General features: G+C 43.2%; 1 protein-coding gene across 1 annotated transcript in view; it reads right to left on the reverse strand.

Moving 5' to 3' along the window:
• Slc1a3 (solute carrier family 1 member 3) overlaps positions 1–17,970 on the reverse strand; it is a 72,332-nt gene extending 54,362 nt beyond the window's left edge. Inside the window, exons 1-2 of the mRNA XM_005356607.2 lie at positions 17,802–17,970; positions 16,040–16,315 (exon numbers count right to left, since the gene is read on the reverse strand). Of these exons, the coding sequence (XP_005356664.1) occupies positions 16,040–16,220 (181 nt within the window). The 5' untranslated portion in view covers positions 16,221–16,315; positions 17,802–17,970. The remainder of the gene's footprint in view (positions 1–16,039; positions 16,316–17,801) is intronic.
• Positions 17,971–19,750: the final 1,780 nt, after the last annotated feature.

Genomic DNA, 19,750 nt, shown 5'->3' on the forward strand with positions numbered 1-19,750 from the left:
AAACACTTTTCAAATATCCGCCTTGAGTTGCAATTTCACATTTTAAAAAGACCGAGTAAATTATAAAGAAAAGAAAAATACCCAATATTGAGGTGACTGGAAGCCAGGGTCAGGGATAGGAATGGGGAGGGGTGAACCTAAGGTTTTCCTAGGAACGCAAGAAGTTCTTACGGAAACTAAACTTTCCCACTTTCTTCTGAAATGGCTTCTCTGCCTCATGAAATGGAACACAAAGTTCACTCCAGCTTTCACTGCTACTCCAATTTCAGTTCTTGGGTCTCAGCAAGCACCACTACCCATTCTCCAACTTGAGACTGTGGCCTTGTAATAAAAAGCATCTCCGTGTATGCAACTAGAAAATCCAGTTGACCCAGGTCTCAGAACTTCAGGAAAATACTTAGCAGTTTACTGAAATGTAGGAATAACAGGCAAGCGAGAAAAACCGATTTAAAAATGCAGAGAGCTTGGAGCAAAAGCGCTTGCATTGGCTTTACAACTTAAATAAAAAGGTAGTCATTGAGGCTCCCAGAGCTCTTACTACAACTTAAATAAAAAGAAACTCATTGATGCTCCCTGAGTTCTTACTACAACTTAAATAAAAAGAAACTCATTGATGCTCCCTGAGTTCTTACTACAAGCCAGGTATTGTCAGAACTTTTACTCCTGTTAGCAATTTAATCCTCACAACAACCCCAGGATGAAGATGCTATTTCAGCAACTTAGTGGTGGGGGAAACCTGATCACAATGAATGTAAAATGTGTCCAAAGTCAAATATACTCTGGTGGCAGAGCTAGGATTTAGGCCCATGCCGTTTCCACTCAGACCTCATATTTCCCCCATCTCCAACCCTTCCCGCCTCTCCTGGCAAAGAGTTAGTGGTTCATAGTGAGTTTATTTCTAGAATGTTCCAGCACATAATTTCATACATGGGCAGTGTACATCTGTCAAAATCCCTTCGTTCTAACTGCCAAATTGATACTGAACGGTGTACAAGAAGGACAATCAGGGAGGCAACGTCTCAGAGGGTGCTAATATTCCGTGAGTCTTTAGTCAACACACTGGTCTGCTGGGCACCTGCTCCTCTAGCGTGGGCCTCACTTTCTCTGTGGGTTAGCATACAAAGCAACTGGTTCAGCTTGGCACGCTCACGCATATTATCATCTCCCTCCCTACCTGCCCTGTGCCACTAACCCTGCTCTGGCCTGTTTCCCGGTTCCCAGAGGTGTCGTGACCTCCTGCTTTCTTACATATGTATTCCTTTGTCCTCTCTTCCTCCCTCCCCTGTCTTAAGAGCTATCTCTTTGTAGGGTGATGATAGTGCACCCCTTTAATCCCAGCACTAGGGAGGGAGAGGCAGGCGGATCTCTGTGAGTTTGAGGCCAGCCTGGCCTACAAGAGCGAGTTCTAGGACAGCCAGATCTAAACAGCCAAATCCTGTCTTGAAGACAAAAACAAACAAAGAAATCGATCTCTTCCTTCTCTCTTCGGATCATTTTTCTAGTTTCATGACCTATAGAGCCACACTGTAAACACACAACACACACACACACACACACACACACACACACACACACACACACACACACACCTCAGTTTCACATGTAAAAGAAAAACATGGAATTTGTCTTTCTGAATCTGGCTTATTGCACTTAATTTCATCTCATTCCATTTCCCCTTAAAATATGGTATTATTTCTCTTTACCGATGAATATAATCCCGTTGTACTGCATTTTCTTTATTTGTCTGTTGTTGCTGGAGACTGAGGCTGGTTCCAATTCCTGACTATTGTGACTGGTTTAGCAGTAAGTATAGATGTACCATCATCTCTATGACGTGAGGTCTTTCTAAAATCTCATTTAAAAAACCCTCCTCCTCTAGTGCTGCGGACTGAACTAGGGCTTCAGGATGCACTGTGGGCTGCAACCCTAGCCCTGCACCCTGTGTCTACAAGCTCCTTTGTGGCGGGAACGGCAGAGATGTAGCAGCACTCATTCGTGAGGTGTAGCTAGCTCAGGACCAGCACTTTGGAGAGCGAGGGAGTGTAGGGTTGAAGCAGATGGCTGGTACACTGGGAATCAGTTTTGTCCTGCATTATGTTTTGGTGTGTTTACTATCTTGTCTTTGCCAAGTCAATGATTTGTACTCTTGTGAAAGAGAAGCTTATATTGGGGAAGGGGATGTTTATTGAGCCCTTATTATGTGCTAATGGCAGTGTTTAGCTCTCATCCTTACTTTATTAGGATGATATTATCATGTCCATTTGAAAAATTGATACATTGATCTAAGAAGACAGATAGCTTGCTCACACTTAAAAGCCTGATAAGTGGCTGGGCAGTGATGGTGCACGCCTTTAATCCCAGCACTTGGGAAGCAGAGGCAGGTGGATCTCTCTGAGCTCAAGGCCAGACTGGTTCACAGAATGAGTTCCAGGATAGCCAGCACTACACAGAGAAACCCTGTCTCAAAATAACAAAAACCAAAAAGAAGAAAGGAAGGAAGGAAGGAAGGAAGGAAGGAAGGAAGGAAGGAAGGAAGGAAATAACACAATATGATAAGATAAAACAAGGCAACCCAGAAGGAAAAGATCCCCAAAAGCAGGTACAAGAACAAAGACCCATTCATTTAGACTCTCAGGAGCCCCATAAAAACACTAAGCTGAAAGCTATAGCAACTTCACCCTCTCTCTGTCTGTACTGCCCCTGGCCTCTCAAAGTCACAGCGCTGATTTAAGGAATCAAAGTTATCGCATCAAATTTGACCTGCCTTTTGGGTTCTATTACAAAGTAGAAAACTTACAAGTAAACAGGCTGTTTAGGTTAACTAATTCTGGTGCTTACGTGGGAGGAAAGTGCTGTCAGATTTACCTAGGGAAGCTTTCATGCTACACTCAGATGCTGAGTGAGTAAACAAAAGACATTTCTCTTCAGTTTTCTGCCCTAAGCCAGTGATAGGTTGGCTAGCAATCAGCTCCAAATTAACAGAAAATGCTCTGAATGGGAAAACTGTCTTTTTTTTTTTTTGAGCAGTTAAGGTTTTCTGTTTTCTCATTTTCTCATTACTTTTACCCCAGCAATGAAAACAAATAAACTAACTAACTAAAAACCAACCCCACAAAAAACCTTCTCTGAAACCCAGTGTGCTGCAGACTTCTGAGAGCCCTCATTGCTCTGCCTTTTCAAGCAGTGAAGGGCAGCAAGGTGAGGTCTTCGGACGAGCTCTATCTAATAAGCTGGCTTCCCTTTGGTCCAGCAGCGGAGTCCCTGAGAAGCTGATCTCCATCAGTGGACACTTTAGACACTGCCTGATGAGCCCAGAGTCAACACAAAGCCTATGGTGGCCACCAGAATGTCAGGGCAAAAAAAAGAGACAGATTTGTGTTGCACAAATGACCCCAAAAATCAGAATAATTCTATTAGAGCCAAAACATACTTAGCCAAATTTGTACCTTGATGACATATGAACAGGGATGTCACACTGTGCATGCTGAGTCCAAAATCTTCCAGGATTCTTGGCTTAAGTAATTTAAAAAGAAGCCCAGAATCTAGGGAGCTCCCTAACTGAGATTTTCAAGGTGGTGAAAATTCTGTGTGGTTGGATCCTCGGAAGACTGCGTTTCTGTCTAAAGGGGGCTCTCACTTAGGAAATGCTCAAGGAGAGACGCCAGCAGGCATTTGATGTTTCCCTGCAGAGGGCACACAGCATTTCTTCAGAAGACTGACACCCTCTCAATTTCTAAACCAAGACAAGGTGGGCTTGTTTTCTAAGGCTCAGTATGCAGAACACGTTAAAAGTGGTAAAAACTTGCTAATAGGTCAACTGTCCAAATCATGGAAAACTTGAAAATGACAAAAAATAAGAGTGAGGATGAGACACAGTTAAAGTGAGATTTGGGTCAAATCATTGTATGTAGCTTTTGGTGAATGTCAGTGTTTGGAATAGACACATTTTGCTAAAGCTCTTTTTTACCCACAAACTCTTGCATCGAATGCATTGGCAGACTAAAGCCTTCTTGTGTCCCTCATTCCTCACAATGCAATATGCTCCAAGGTGAGGAGCTAGAGGGAACAGGTGGAGCTCAAAGGCACAAAGGAACTCTGCTTTGCTGTGTTCTGTTGCTTAGAAACAAGTCTCAAGCCCCAGGCAGTTGCACATGGAAGTCAGGGTCTCTCAAATCTGCAGAAGTTGATGAGGCTCCTCACTGCGCTGCTTCTCGTGTATAGTAGCACTCACTGAGGATGCTTCACAGATGATGATGCTCTACTGATGGTGGTGATGCTGGGATGAGGCCCAGCCCTGGCTTTACCTTCCTCTATGACCCTGGTCATGCCCTTAGTCTCCTATGCTTTGATTACAATATGTATGTGTGTATGTGTGAACTCTCACAAACATGCATGCATACATACATATAAACATACATACATATCTATATCCATCCAATCACCTATCTATCTATCTATCTATCTATCTATCTATCTATCTATCTATCTATCTATCATCTATCTAAATGAAGGCTTCAGCTATGAACACTCCTCTTTGCCTGGATTGCAGTAATAAGCAGCCTCCCAACTGGTTTTCCTTCTCTACTTAGCCTACTTGATGTCCAAAGGGACTCCTTTAACATCTAAAGTAGGTTGTCACGGATACCTCTCTCTGATGGCATCAGATCCTGTTGATTGATGGCTCTGAGAACCAGGAAGCTTCCTCCTACTCCACCTCCCCTTGATTCTGCTCCTACCTTTGACCCCCATCGCTCTCCCATCCCTTTGGATTAATCCCGCCGTATGCTCTTTGTGAAGAAGTTTAGAAAGAAGGAAAAGTATGGGACTGTGGGAAGGGTGAAGATTCCCTTACCCTGGAGTTTGGCTGAAGCTTCCAGGAATCAAGCTAAGAATCAGGAATTCCAGCATAATTTGTATTTTCTTACTTAAGGCCTTCCCCTTTCCTAGGTTATAAACTTACAGTCTTCTATCTATGTCACTAGAAACTTAATTCACAAAGACATATCCTGAACCCCTTGTACAAATCTAGGGGCACCTGGCTTTCTCAGATTATATTCCCACCCAAGACACCGCTGCAGCCACCCTACGATCCCACCCATCCAACAGAGAAAAGGAAGAGGTTCTTAGTAACCCTTTGAGATATAACTTGAAAGCCACAAAAGCAGAATGTGTAGCTAATGGTAAAACATGCAACAAACCAGCCTGCCTCCATTTTAGGCTTAAAAGTCATCTTCTAGTAAAGACAAACGAGGCTCATTCCACTTTATGATTAAACCTCTGTTTCTCAAGGATTGGGCTATGTCCCACCTGCAACCTTAACTACAAATTGTTCTGTTCTGCCTGTTCCAGGAATGGCAATCCTGTCTTTGTTTCAAAAAGTTGTTTGTAATCATCCTGCAACCCTGTCTTTGTTTTAAAAGGTTATGCAACCACCTATGACTGCCTTGTTTTGCCCACCTTGCAACCTTTGTCTTTGTTTCATTGGCGTGCCTGTGTTCTGCTCCTGTAACCCTGCCATTTTTGCACACCAAATCCCCCATCTGGAAACTTCCTACCTCTGAGCTATAAAAACAGCCTTGTCTTCCTCACAAGGTGCTTGGGAAGGAGAAAAATGTAGGAGCCAACCATGATAAGCTAAATAGAAACAGACCACCCAAAGGAAGTTCTTTACTTCCAACCATTATCACCTGCCAGAGTAGGACTCAGCCATCGATAAGTTTAATGGAGGCCTGAGCCTTAGTAGTTTACCCTGAAGCAATACCTGGTTGCAGGAAGGACCACAAACAGAGATTACCTGAACACCACCCAAGAATAGACCATCCTAAGGAAATGCCTAACGTTCCAACTGCTATAGATAGGATCACTTGCCAGCACACACTCACCAGGACACCCCTAGACAAATGTCAGCCAATCAGGGGTCCTGAATCTTAGAAACCACTAGATCCTCAGGCAACTGGCCCAAGGATTCTGGGAGTTTATTCATGTGCCCCCTCTAAGAGCCAGGCTCTTGTTCGTTTAGCATCTCAAGCCCTTGTTGGTAAACAAGTCACCGTCTGAACTTCTGCTAAACTGAAGGACAGATCTGAGGCAGAGAGATAAAAAACTGAAGTCATGGTTCAAGCATTTTGATTTGATGTGAGGGTTGTAGGTGGTTTGGGATAAGAAAGTGCTTTAGAAGTTGAAGAACTTTGGGCATTTCATTCAAGGTAAACCCAAGGTTTGAAAGGAAAGAGAATACCTAAATTTGCTTAATTGTAGCACCCAAATTGTCTTTATACAGGTTTCTTTAGTTTCCTTCATTTGTCTGGTCAGCAGGCCCATATCCTAAAGCTCATCCTTTCTTAAATCTTTCAGTGACAGCAGCAAGGAAATTAAAACAAAATAAAAACAAACCTGCAGTTCAGAGAAACAGATTGCTATAAACTTTATGGGACTGGTGTAGGAGGTTCTTCTGTTCATGTGTTGCTTTCATCGGTTAAATGAATAAAGAAACTGCTTTGGGCCAGATAGGGCAGAACTTAGGTAGGCAGAGAAGACAGAACTGAATGTTGGGAAGAATGGCAGAGTGAGAGACGCCAGGGATCTTCTGCCTGGGACGGACGCTGGTTAGAATCTTGCCAGTAAGCCACAGTCACGTTGTGATACACAGATTAATAAAAATGGGTTATAATTAAGATGTAAGAATTAGCCAATAAGAAATTAGAACTAATGGGCCAAACAGTATTTTAATGAATATGGTTTCTGTGTGGTTATTTCAGGTATAAACTAGCCAGGCGGCTGGGACAGAAAAGGGGCCCGCTCCCTCCTCAGGCAACAGACTTATCTGAATTCCTTCAGACTCAGCAAGTTTATTTCTAAGGATACAGTCCACAGATCTATTTCACCATCATGAAATAATAATTCATATTTATCCAATACAATATTATCCACCACATTGCTTTTACAATGATATATAAAGGTTAAAACAATCCAAGTGTCCCATCAACTAGAGATGCTTAAAGAAATTATGGTACATTAGCTGTAGGAACTTCTATGTGTCAGTTAGAAATAACATCCAAGATACATGGGAAAATGAAAAGGCAGAAAGCAAAATTTTATACCATGCTATTGTTTGTGTATAAGAGGAAAAACAAACACCTCAGAATTATAAAAAAGATTAGGTATATTCTTATTTTTATATTCACTAAATTATTCTAAAGACACATGAGTAATGGCTAAACTATAAAGACTCTCAACTTTAAAAACACTTAGTGAAGTCAGGCGGTGGTGGCACACGCCTTTAATCCCAGCATCTGAGAGGCAGAGCAGGCAGATCTCTGAGTCCAAGGCCAGCCTGGTCTACAAGAGCTAGCTTCAGTACAGCTAGGACTGTTGCACAGAGAAACCTTGTCTCAAAACAGAAAAACAAAACAAACAACGCAAAAACCAAAAATCAAAACACTTACTGAATTTGTTTCTACATGACCTCTTTATTTCTCCTAAGAAGCTGCTCTTTCATCCTGAGTTGGTTTCTCCTGAGTTCTGCTTTAACTTGCCAGTGAAGACTCTCCTTACTTTGAACAGCAGAGAGAAGCCTCTAGTTGGTGCTTGGTTAATGGACCACTCTGACCAACAAGTTCTGGTTTTCTAGAGATCAGGAACTGAGTCTAGAACAACTCCGATCTTAGTTGCTGTTGGCTCCTGTGCTACTTCAACCACTTAGCCTTGCTGACAGAGGCACCGCACATACCCACCTAGATGACAATACCTCAGGCAGCCGTGGTGGGCGCTCCACCACCACCCATGGCCATGTGAAAAGCACTACAGGGTGGAACTGACAGACAGTAGGAGTTTTACTGAATAAGGTAGTCATAGTTTTCTGGCAGTATTGTCTCATTTTCCTTCAACTTAAAATGAAAATCTAAGAAAGCAAAGATGAATCAACAACAGAAAAACAAACAAACCAAAACAAAACAAAAATGGCAACTTTGACCACAGGCCTCTCTTCAAAGACTTATGTTCTGTCTTGATGCCTTAGTTTCCCATTCATTAACAGGAACAAAGGCAGTGTTGGTCGCAGGCTGTCTCCAAACAGACAGTCTTGATGCTTTTCCGTTCACATTCATCAGTAAGCTGGAAACACAAGCAAGCTTGTCAAACCCAGGATCCCTGAAGTTTGTTCTTCTTGCTGTAATGGCGGGTTTAAGGGATGCAAAATGTGAACAGAATGGGCCACCCTTTCACAGTGAGAAGGGTGAGAGCTGCCCATCTCTACTCTCATTAGGGGTAATTGCGCCTCCTCTTGCAAGGTTCTCTCATTAACAAAGCCCTGTCCTGGAGGCCTTAGAAGAACCCAAGAAGTCTCTTGGGGAGAGAAAGAAAGGAATGCTTCTCTGGAGACAAGAACTCAGTCTTGAAATTCAAAACTTGATTGTGCTTCTCACTCAGTCTGCTGCTTCTAATTTTCCTTTTGGGTCTTTGATGAACAATGGAAAGAAGGAGTGTCTTCCCCTCTCTGCCCAATCTATCTCTGGTTTTTCTTTCTCATCTAAGCCTCCCTATTTGGTGCTTTTATCCACTTTTTTTTTTAAATTTCAGAACTTCTTGAGTATCTCTCTTTTATTCCTTAGTACGTGAATAGTTCTTTAGGATATTTAACTTTTTCAGAACTGCAAGAACTAAATTCAATTTTTACCATATGTGACTTTCTGGTCTGAAATGGTTTACATATAGGACAGGAAGGTGGTTTTGCTGCATAAATCTACTGAGTGACTCCATATACTTCCTCGACCTGAGCAATTCAGTTTGAAGAGCATGCCTTTTGATTGGTCATAGACATATGAGTACTCTTGGCCTAGAAAATAAGTTCTGGGCAATTTTGATAGCCCTAAACCTGGATATAAAACTCATAATTCTTATACTTAATGAGTATAATGGCTAAACTTGGTGCCCTGAAATGCTTCGTGTATTTCCTCATCTCCTGGCAATAATACAGCATCACAGTTGCCAGACCAAATACCTGATGGATGATAGCATCCCCGAGCTCTATAAATACAGTGTGCTCTCACACCTGGAATGCACAACTTGGAAAAGATGGTGTTTAAACTCTGGTTGCCTCCCCTACACAACGTGACCTCTTTACAATCTTGTTTACATGAGTCCAAAAACAAAGACTCCCTGTGTTCCATCGCTGATCCCTGATGGATGAGCACAAGTGGCTTTTGCAATATGCTTCCCCTACATCCTTAAACCCTGGATAGGAAGCATCTATCATGGGACATGTGGCCAGATACATGATGGCTGTCCAGGAGTCAAGAGGAGATAAGGCTCGTTTCATTGGAAAAACTAGCTCAAGGAAATAGATCATCAGGCCTTGGAAAAGGGTTCTGCTATGGTCAATGCTGGCATGAAAATACGTACTTTTCCATACATCCTAATAATTTAGAGAAAGGTAAAGCATGCTTCAAGTATTGTAACATAAGAGTTGGAAGCAGGCGTTGGTTCAGACTTAAGTGTTGAGAAAAGAGGCCAAGAGATTTGGTAGTCAATCATCAGGCAAGCGGGTGGAGAGCACTGATTGTAACCAGGACCTCAAGGTTCTCAGGACTTCTCAGCTGTCTCCTAGAGATCTGCCGAAAGGAACCAGATGGTGGGTGGGCTGGCTGTGGCTTACACTACTACAGAGAATCACACTTTACAAACTGTAACCAGCTGGAAACGGAAGGCATTATTATTGTAGGTAATTGTCTTGAACAATCGGATCATCCCCCACTCAGAAGGAAAATTAGAAATTGCTTGCTCCGTTTTCTCTACATCTGAATTAACAAAAAAAAAAAAAAAAACATAGCAAAGTAAAACTCTGAGATAATCTAAGAGCATCAAGTCTTTGTCCTCCACTTCAAAATAACCTGACCAACTCTCTTGGGAAGCAGCAACATTTCTCTTGCCAGCTCTGCTCCTCCTGCCAGCCCCAACTCCGATGAGCAGTAAGAGACAAAAATACTGGAGAAAAGAAAGAGCGGGGAGTGTGTGAGCTCGTCCTCCCATAGGCCTCAGATGGCATGAATAAAACTGTTGTGTATGACACATTTATTAAAAACACCACTCGATTAAAAACCCAACTGCTCTCCTGAGAGTCACCTCCAGCCAGCTACTCCCACCATTGGGTAATCTGTGCTCTGAGAATGGCTACATGGGGATTCTCCTTGGTTCTCCTCAAGACGCCATGGTGGAAAGGGTCAGATCATAACTGTATCACTCACTGGCTTTCAGTTCTGCCTCTCAAAGCCCTTTACAGATATCAAGTCTCTTTCTGCTCTCTGGTCTCTCTTCTCCAGCCAGGAAATCTGAACCACATCCCTTCAGCCTAAACCAGGTTAAGTGTCTCCTCTCATCGCCATGTTCGTTCTCCTAAATCCTTGGGTCTGGCTTTGCTAGCCCACGAGAAGCACCAAATCGGTGGATAAGATGGATCCTTGCCATGGCAACAAGCAAGCAGAACACAAGCTTTGTGTTCCCTATGGATTCACTTGGGTCAAGCAAATGGCAAAATTATCTACGGTTTCATGGCTTACACGAGGCTGAACTCAGATAGAGAACCAGGCAGAGAGTTTGGATATGTGAAGAAATGGAGGCTCAGATCCAGAAACTGGGCTACAGACCTAGATTGTGTGACACCAGAAGCCAGAGCTCTGATCTCCAATATTCTGCAAAGGACCATCAGTGCAAAGCTGGTGTCCTAGAACGCTTTGGGAGAATGTGGGAGACAGCGACAGGTTCTGGGTGCAATTGGCATGTGTGCCAGATAGTTGCCTTGTTAACCCCAATAATCTTTCTGTAGTTCTGCTTCTGAGTGTGTGTGTGTGTGTGTGTGTGTGTGTGTGTGTGTGTGGACTCAGTCCTTCCTCCCAATCTCTGTGTTACTTCTCTAGAGCAAGGACTGTAACTCCATGGCTTCCTTCTCCCCAGTCCTCAGTCCCCAACAGCCCCTGATAAACAGCAGCACAGGTGCCTCTGCTAATTCCAAGGGAGGGCTTCCCAGGGCTATCATTCCTCCAGCTTTCTCCAGAAGTGTTGAAGAAACCATGGAGCCTAAAACCTGCTTACTATTCTTTGGATTCTTGTCGTTCGACCTGTGTGGAGATGCCTACTGTCAGGGGCTTCAAGAAGCAGAATGACATCAGCGTGGGTATCAGCCTGTGCCCATTCCATGACGCCAAGCAGCTCACCAGTGTGGTCTCCCTAGCCCTCTAGCTGGCAGCAAACCATCTTGTATTCATGTGGCTTCATCTATTTAGCTCACCCAGCCAACTGGACAGTGCAGGTGTCTGAGGAGCAGAGTACATAGCAGCCTTTCTGGAAGGTGACTTATTTCCAGGCACGAAGGACCGTGCTTAGGCGGGATGATGTCTTGATGCACTCACTACTCATTACTAGTTTGTTCTCCAAAGCCATCTCTATCCTCCACAATGTGATAGGAATGTCCTCCCAAAGTGAACCCCTTCCATGGCCTAGTCCCCATAGGTGCGTTCTGCCTTTAACTCAATGAAAGCCCAGTTGTTATTGCAACACACTGATTCTTGGCCCTTTCTCCTGTTTTCTAACCCTCGTATACTATCACTTGGTCATAGAAGAATAAGGCCACCACCATCCTCTTTCATTTGGTCATCAAGTCTCGTGAACAACCTTTCTTGAGATCTCAGCTTCTCCTTCTCGTTTCTCACTTAGTGCAGGTCTTTAGCTAACTGACAACAAAACAAGGATGAACCATCCCTGAGAGCTGGGGCCGGCACACAGACACACAAAACAGTGTGAGTACCAGGATGAAGCTGGAGCCAGAGTGGGGGAGAGAGAGAGAGAGAGAGAGACTGTGTGTGTGTACGCACATGCGTGTGATGGGCTCTCCAATTATTGGATTCAAGTGATCCTTTGGCCCCAGCATCTTCAATGCTGTGACCACAGGTGCGTGCCACTATGTCTGCCTAGAATCCTCAGTATGCATCCACACTGAGTGTCTGCTTTAGTGTCTTCATCTATAAAACAAGAGGGTAAACGTGCTTCCCTCCCTGGTGTGACGTTTAAGCAAAATTAACCCAGAGGAAGGTGTGGCAACCAGTATGCTAGGTGACTGGCATTGGGAGCTGAATCTGACTGTGATGAAAGCTGGGGAGAGATTAAATACTTTGTTTAGGGTCACACAGGTACAGACTGATACAACTACCGTAGGGATCCAGATACATTTCTTATCAAAAGCTCAAACTCTGTTACCATTAATATGGTACCTTTAGGGTTCCCAAGGGCGGTGTGATGAGAAAACAGAACCTCTGGGATGCCAGCAGACAAAGAGGCCATCTAACAAAATGTGCATGCTCTCTTGTTTTAAAGGTTCAGAGTACAAACTTCTCTATTGCAACCTCTGGCTCTTGTGTATTTGTTTTTCATCTTGCATTTCATTCATCTCTCTCCGTAAATAACCCAAGGTCTGGGAAACCCACTGCAAGGCACAGGACCAAATATGCAACCTTCAGTGACTGTTGAATTGGTGAATAACATTGAATTTTTATATAAGTAATTTAATTTATTACTTTTTAATAGAGAGAAGGCAATAGTCAGTAGTATATTTATTTCTAAAGCATATATATATATATGAGATACAAAATTCAAACTATACACTTAATCAGAGAAAAATAATATACTTTTCATCTAACTCTCCAGACACCCATTCCAAAAGGCACCTGTCCCAAGAGGCATCCACAATGGTCACTGTTTTGAGATGTTACGGGATTACACTGAATTTTTGTCTACTTAAGTTTATTGCCGAAAGAAGTTAGAGAATGGGAGGAAATGATTTATAAAGATGTAGTCAATATATTTTCTTTTCTTTCAAACTCAGGTAAAGGCTGCGCTGATGCCAACGTGTGTGTGTGTGTGTGTGTGTGTGTGTGTGTGTGTGAACGTGTCCACAGCAAGACCAGCAGTGAGTGGATCTCATGGTTGTGATTTTATTGTGAAAGCACATTCCCTTGACATGGTCACATTCGGTGTCTTCCATAAGAAAGAACTTTCCCTTTCTTCTAGCAAGATGTGAGGATGCTCTCACATGATTAACACAGTGGGCAATGACCAAGTGCTTTCTAGAAGAAGGGAAAGAGTCACCCTTCTTAGTGTGTTCTTTTTGTCAAACAAACGTCTGCAGTGGCCCGGGAAAATACATGCTGTCTAAGGCTTTCCACACAAACCCTTCCAAAGGGACTCAGCGCTTGCTGCTGTCTTCTGCCACTCTGCCAATTCCCCCTGGTTTTATGAGGCTTTGTCATGGCACAACAGGTTCACCCCTTGCCCCTGCCTGGAAATGGCACCCAACTGCACATGCTCATACTTGCAGAGGACACGATAGTAAAATAGCTACAATTCTCTGCTTTATCCCGAAGTCATGAATTCACACAACTCTATCCATCGCCCACAATATTTTTGTCTAGTTTTCAATTTCAGATTAAATGCATATTCAACTTATTAGAAAAAAAAGATGAAACAAAATGGATAAACTTTTTAAACATCTTTTCCTGAAAGCTGACAATGCTTAAGAATTTGGAAACTAAATCCTATGGTTCTCAGTCAGATGTTGGGGAAATGACTTCTTCCTTTTCACTCGCTAGCATCTGTCTTGACTTCTTCCCCCACAAGAACTGATGTCCAGACATAGTCCTTCCCCATTACCTTGCTTAAGGCTAATATAGACACGGGCTCCCATGACAAGTGGAGGCCTTGTTTCAACTGGGCCCTCCGAGGAAGACCAACCAAAAAATAACCAACGGCTTCTTCCTTTTCTCCTAAATCTGTTTGCTTATAAGTTGTCTGTTTGCTATTCAGGACCTTTGGTGTGAACTTGGTGGTCCCCCTGACTGTCAATGAGCTCTTTTTGTGTTTCTTTGTTAGTGCTCCTTACTGCTTCTAACCCCTCAGTTTCCACTAGTAACGCCAACCACGAGGGCATCCAGCCAGCTCATCTACTCCAGCTCCGCCAAGTTCGACTGCAGTTCTCACAAATCTGAGGAAAGGCCCCACTGGGCTAGGAAGCGAGAGCCCTAGAGAGAATAGACCCTTAATTCCTGGCATTTTCTTGTTAGGAGCGAGGCTATTTCTCTGTGTTTAGCAACTTCCTTCTCTATTATTCCGACTTCCAGGCTCACGTTCTGCTCCTTTCCATTCCTCTGTTCTTTAATGGAAATGTTTTCGTCACACTGACTGAACTCTGGTTGTTGAGAACGCCATTTTGAATAGCTCATTTTGTCTTTTTTTCCAAACACACCGAGCTCCATACATATTACAGCATGCGACACAAGTGGTTATCTATTAATTGGGTGTAAGGGGTGAGACTTAATTGTAAAATGATCATTTTTCCCTTGAGTTTAACTGAACCAATCAAACGGTAGAGTGCTAATGCTGCATTAGCTTTAGCAACCAGTATTGCTCACGGGCCTCCACATCACGTGACATTTCCCATACAAGTCTGTAGTCAGCAGAGCAAAGGTAAGATGAGTCTTTACTTCTGAGGCCGGTGTCTGGCACTAGGCTGACTTCATTTCTCTTCTCTAACATAGTGACTTTGGACAACTGCCTGGTCCCTGACAAGTTTGCATCCTTAAACCGGGGATGTCCGTATTATCATACCCGCCATCTCAAGTGAGAGCCGAGAGCACACGCAACCTTCCCAGAAGGTATCTGGACTAGTTTGTGTAAACACTCCGGGCATTAGGCTGTCTCTTGGCTGGACAACAGCTGTGATTCAGAGCATAAAATGAGGGAGACAAGAACATTGCAGTTTGCCTTGACTCGCAGGACCAGGGCACAGTGTGTGTTAAAACTCTTCTTTCTGGACCGGAATCACAGCCGGGAACCTACTGAGGAGAGCCATTATTTCTCTGGCTCAACCAGTTCATGCCACCTGGAGTATTTCTATAACAAACCGGAAACTCACTAATTAGCAATCACCGAAAAGAGCCAAAGGTGCTAAATGGGCTAAATCTAAAGTTTATGACCAACTTTTCTCTCGGGCAGTATTTCTCTTTGTCACTCATAAAGTCAACTCTCTTGACAAGGTTATATCCATATGTTATACAAGTTTCTTAATTTTTATGAAGTCATTCCTTCTTTAAAATGTATGGATTTCTTGGCTAATTACAAAACAACAATTAAAATTTTACATGAGTGCCTTTTGGTGGGAAATTGGTAGAAATTTATTTGAGGACTTAGTATATTGGTTTATATCTCCAGCCTAAGGATGCCTAAACTGGTTTTGTCAAAAATTTTGGATAGTTATTATTTTCGTCTGTATTTTAAGGTAAGAACTGTGTTGTCTGTAAGTAATAAACTAAAACTTCAAATAGCTTTAAACCAAATAAACTGAAGTTTTATTAATACAGATTGCCGTCAACCAATGCTAAATTAGTAAGGGACTGAAATATTTAAAAAGTGATGTAGCCAGCTATGGCAGGCTCTATGAGGCAATGAATGAATGAGACCTGTGTTAACACTTTCCCAATTTACCTTCCCAAGTCACTGAGCGAGAGCATGCAAACACAGGGCAGACCTGACTTCCAATTTTAAGCACTGATACTCAGCTTCAGGTCGGCACTAGCTAGGATATAATTACTACCAGAGGTTCACGATTCATCTTGGGTACACTGATTGTATAAATCAGTTTTAAGAGAAAGTGACATTGTATAAGAATTATACTTCTTTGGCCACGTCTAACGTGCTTAGATTTGTTTTTGCTAGTACTTAACTACTTGTGCCTAATGATTCAATAACACAATCAATGGATGAACTTAACGCTTATCAACAATTTTTTTCTGATTAGCATATATGACTCTCAACCAACTGCTGTGTTTTCTTGTGGGGGAAGGGAGGGCAGGAAACCCTCTTCAAATGCAGAGGAGATCCTGAAGTATCGATTTGAATACCTACAGTCAGTCTATCTGATAACACTCCCAGGCATTCAGAGGTCCCGCAGAAACAGGATACAGGCTTTTGTAATTTTGGTTTTGGTCGAATGACTCACCCACAATGACAGCGGTGACGGTGAGCAGCACAAAAGCGTTCCTGAACAGGTAACTTTTCACATCCTCCTTCGTGATGTTCTGCACTTTCTTCTTGGCCAAAAGTGTGCGCTTGCGGACTCCCTGCTGGAATCTCTCCATCCTGCCCCCCATCCTGGGCTCTTCTCCGTTGCTTTTGGTCATGTTTTATCTTTCGAGGAATACCGTGACCTTGTACGGCAGTGTCTTGAAATTGTCCCCAGAAAGTGAGATCTCCTCTTCCGTGTCAGAGAACACAACTAGAACGGAACAGAAGGAGACAAGAGTTACAGCCTCCTGGGCTGAGAAATCAATGTTGGCTCATGCTGAGATGGGCACTGGGTAAATTGAACTAGACATTGAGGGCTGGAGAGCTATACTATCAGGCTAGATTGTGTTTATTTTGTTGGACTATGGATACAAGATGGACATACAGTTAGAGTAGATGAGCAAAGAATTGTGTTCCAATTTCCAGTTTGCTCTTTCCCCTCAATGAGTAAGGGGTTCTTCAGAGTTGGATGTGACCAAGCACCCACATTTCCACTGTGTTCCTCAGAGCCTAGCCAAGCACATTGCACAACCCATGCACTCAATAAATGCCCAGTTGAACTGAACACAGAAAATTCTACTCGATAACTCCCGTCTTGTATGTGGGTGAAGACATAACTATGCCAGTAAGAAGAACCGAGATGTTTGAGATGCTGACATGTGGTCATTGACATACGTAGTGACTCTTTGGTTTTATTTATTAATTTCACTAAGAAAGAAACATGAACAGATTAACTTGTAAATATGGTCATAAAAGGAACACAAGTGCCCAGGGGACAGTAGAAATGCTTTTGAGTTTTTTCAGGGTAATTTTTTTTTCCGTGAAATAAGCACACTGCCCTAAGCACATCTCTATATTATCAGAAATCATAATTCATTTTCATATTATTAGAAGTAAGAGCATAATGCCACATCTGTGTTTATGGCAAACCCGCAAGTCGCACGAGCCTTCCAAGGAGACCATCACTGCTGTCTCCATATTTTGAAATTTAGGATTTCTGCAACACATGAGAGAATCCAGTTTTCATTCCAAACATTACAGCGTGTGGTTTCTGGTTTCTTTAAAGTGCTCGTAGGTTATTCAATACAAACGGCTAAACCATTTTCCTTGCTGGAAATCATGGGCTTCCTCCCGATGCTGTGCAAGACTCTTAATCCCTAGTCTTTAGCAATGATCAGTTTTGCCTGTGGACGTGTGTATCTGGCAAAGCCAGAGCCAGCGTGTGCGCCCCTGGGGGAGGCAGCTGCAACCCAGGCGCTAGCAGGCTTTCGGTAAATCCAAGAGTGCAAAAAAAGACTTAACAGTTTGACTTTTAAATAAAACTGCATGTTGAGGTCATTGATAGTAAGACCTGCAATGTGTTTAAGACTTTACACTAGATTAAAAGCTTAGAGAGTGGGGAAGAAATGGAGAGAGGAGACTCCAGATTTTTTTTTTTTAAACTCTGAGTTCTGACGTACACCAGCTCGATCTTGATTTCATTTCTAGATCTCGGACCTCCTTTACCCCGAGTCCACCTTGAACGACTGAATTTCCAATCAAGAGCGGGACTGGGCTCGGCTAATTAGCACACGCTGGCGGCACTCGGTCCTAGCAGGACCTTACCTACCAACATGGCTAGCTTTACTCCGCCGCTCGGCGAACAGAAAAATGGGACACGAAATTGAGCCCCGCAGAACACAGGAGGCTGCGCTTACCTTTTCTGATTCTGCGACGGGTGGAAGACACCCCAGGCAGTGTCAAGGTGAGTTTCCCGGCAGGTAGCTCCGAGTAATAGCTGAGTGGGCGAGCGGCGGGGCAGGCTAGCCCTGACAACATGCATGTGCTCGGAAACCGCCACTTACTATCAGGCAACTTAAGAAAAGGGGCGGAGCCGGGGCTGGGGAAAGGGGGAGTGGGGAAATGAAAACAGCAGGGGGAGGAGGGAGAGCCCGAGCTCTCCAGAATATTGATTAATCTTGGCACACCAGAAGCGTGCTCGCTCGCTCGCTCGCTTTGTTTTGCTCCTTAGAACTCTTTCACTCTCTGTCAGCTCACTTTTTAGTAGAAATGAAAAATCAGAACCTGGAAGAATCGAAAACTAAAGCGCACACACACACTTGGACAGTGGAAGTCCCGATTAGAACGTTAGGAAGGCTTCTCCAGGGCCGTATTGAATTACCTCAGTTTATTTCAGGTTTCCTCCCCTTCGGGAGACGTCAAAGGGTGTTCTTTTGCCTGCTCATACAACTGTTGTGTGCTTCCCCCTCCCCCCCCTTTAGCATTGGGGACATAATTGACATTTCTTGGAAGGATCCTGAGTACAATTAAGTACAGAGGGGAGAATGTTTAGGGCTGCCCTCTCAACGTGTATAAAACTTACTCAAAACACAAGGTGAGACATGCCCCTGCTTTAGTAGTTTAAAGCTCCTATATGACAAATCTAATTGAGCTCTGGCTGCCTGCTCTGCAGACAGAAAGGTAAGAAACACCGAAGTTCCAGGATCACTGCCAAACTATAAAGTAAACGGTGTTTTAATAGCAAGAATGCAATTGCATTCACGATTTCCAAAGGTAAAGTGGCTGTTCAGCTGCTTCCTTCTTGGATACTCAATGTCCACTTCTCTGTTTTTTAGAAGTTAGCAATCTTTCCAGGTTTTGAGACTAGTGCTGCTTTCCTGGCGCTCTTTCTCTCTCCTCCTCCTCCTCCTCCTCCTCCTCCTCCTCCTCCTTCTTTTGCTTTTTTGTTTTTGTTTTTTGAGTTTCTCTGTGTAGCCCTGGCTGTCCTGGAACTTGTTCAGTAGACCAGGCTGGCCTCAAATTTAAGAGCTCCACCTGCCTCTGCCTCCCAGGTACTGGAATTAAAAGCCTGAGTCACAACACCTCGCTTGGCCACTTTTCTCAAAAGGAAAAACTGGACTGCACAAATAAACAACCTATTAATTGAAAATGAATTGTTGAGAGTGATTTACCCCTCCCCCTAAACTTAAAAACTGGTTTTGGTGGAAGAAAAAGGCTCATTAGAAACCTAAATACACACCCAAAATCACGGCCGCGTTCTATCGACTTCTTTGCTAAATTCCTCAAGCGAAGTCTGCTCAGTTTTTGTATATGTCATCTAACACACCAAAATATGTATTTTTGTTCCTCATTAGCAAATACAGGGAGGTAGGGAAAAAATGTTCTCTGCTAGCCTTTAACCGTTCATGTATATGCTTTGGAACGGCTACCGGTTGGAAGCCATAGCGAACTGTATGAGTGCCCAATACGACAAATTAGCAGCGGTTTTTAAGGACTTCCTAATTTGACACCACTTCAATAATTTAATGAAAAGACAGCCTCTTGTCAGTCTTAGCCCTTGGTGATCTTTCCTCTTCTCCTATCCCTCAGATGCCTTAATATCCATACCTGTTGCTTAACACTTAACCTGTGTCCTTCGCTTTTAGATCAAGTCAAGTCTGGGCTTCTCAACCAAATGATAAGTTCTTTGAGGGCAAGAACCTGCCTTGTGCCTGATGATCAGGGAACATTGAGCAAGTCTTATGAATGGCTGATATCATCTAAGAGACTATATCACTGAATTGCCACTTTCTATGGTAAACCAAAGTTGGTTGTTTTTCTGTTGGTAGCTTGGATGCATAATGTAGGCCGGAAGAACAGAGACCAT

Source organism: Microtus ochrogaster, chromosome 19, assembly GCF_000317375.1.
Source record: "Microtus ochrogaster isolate Prairie Vole_2 chromosome 19, MicOch1.0, whole genome shotgun sequence".
Classification (NCBI taxonomy): Eukaryota; Metazoa; Chordata; class Mammalia; order Rodentia; family Cricetidae; genus Microtus; species Microtus ochrogaster.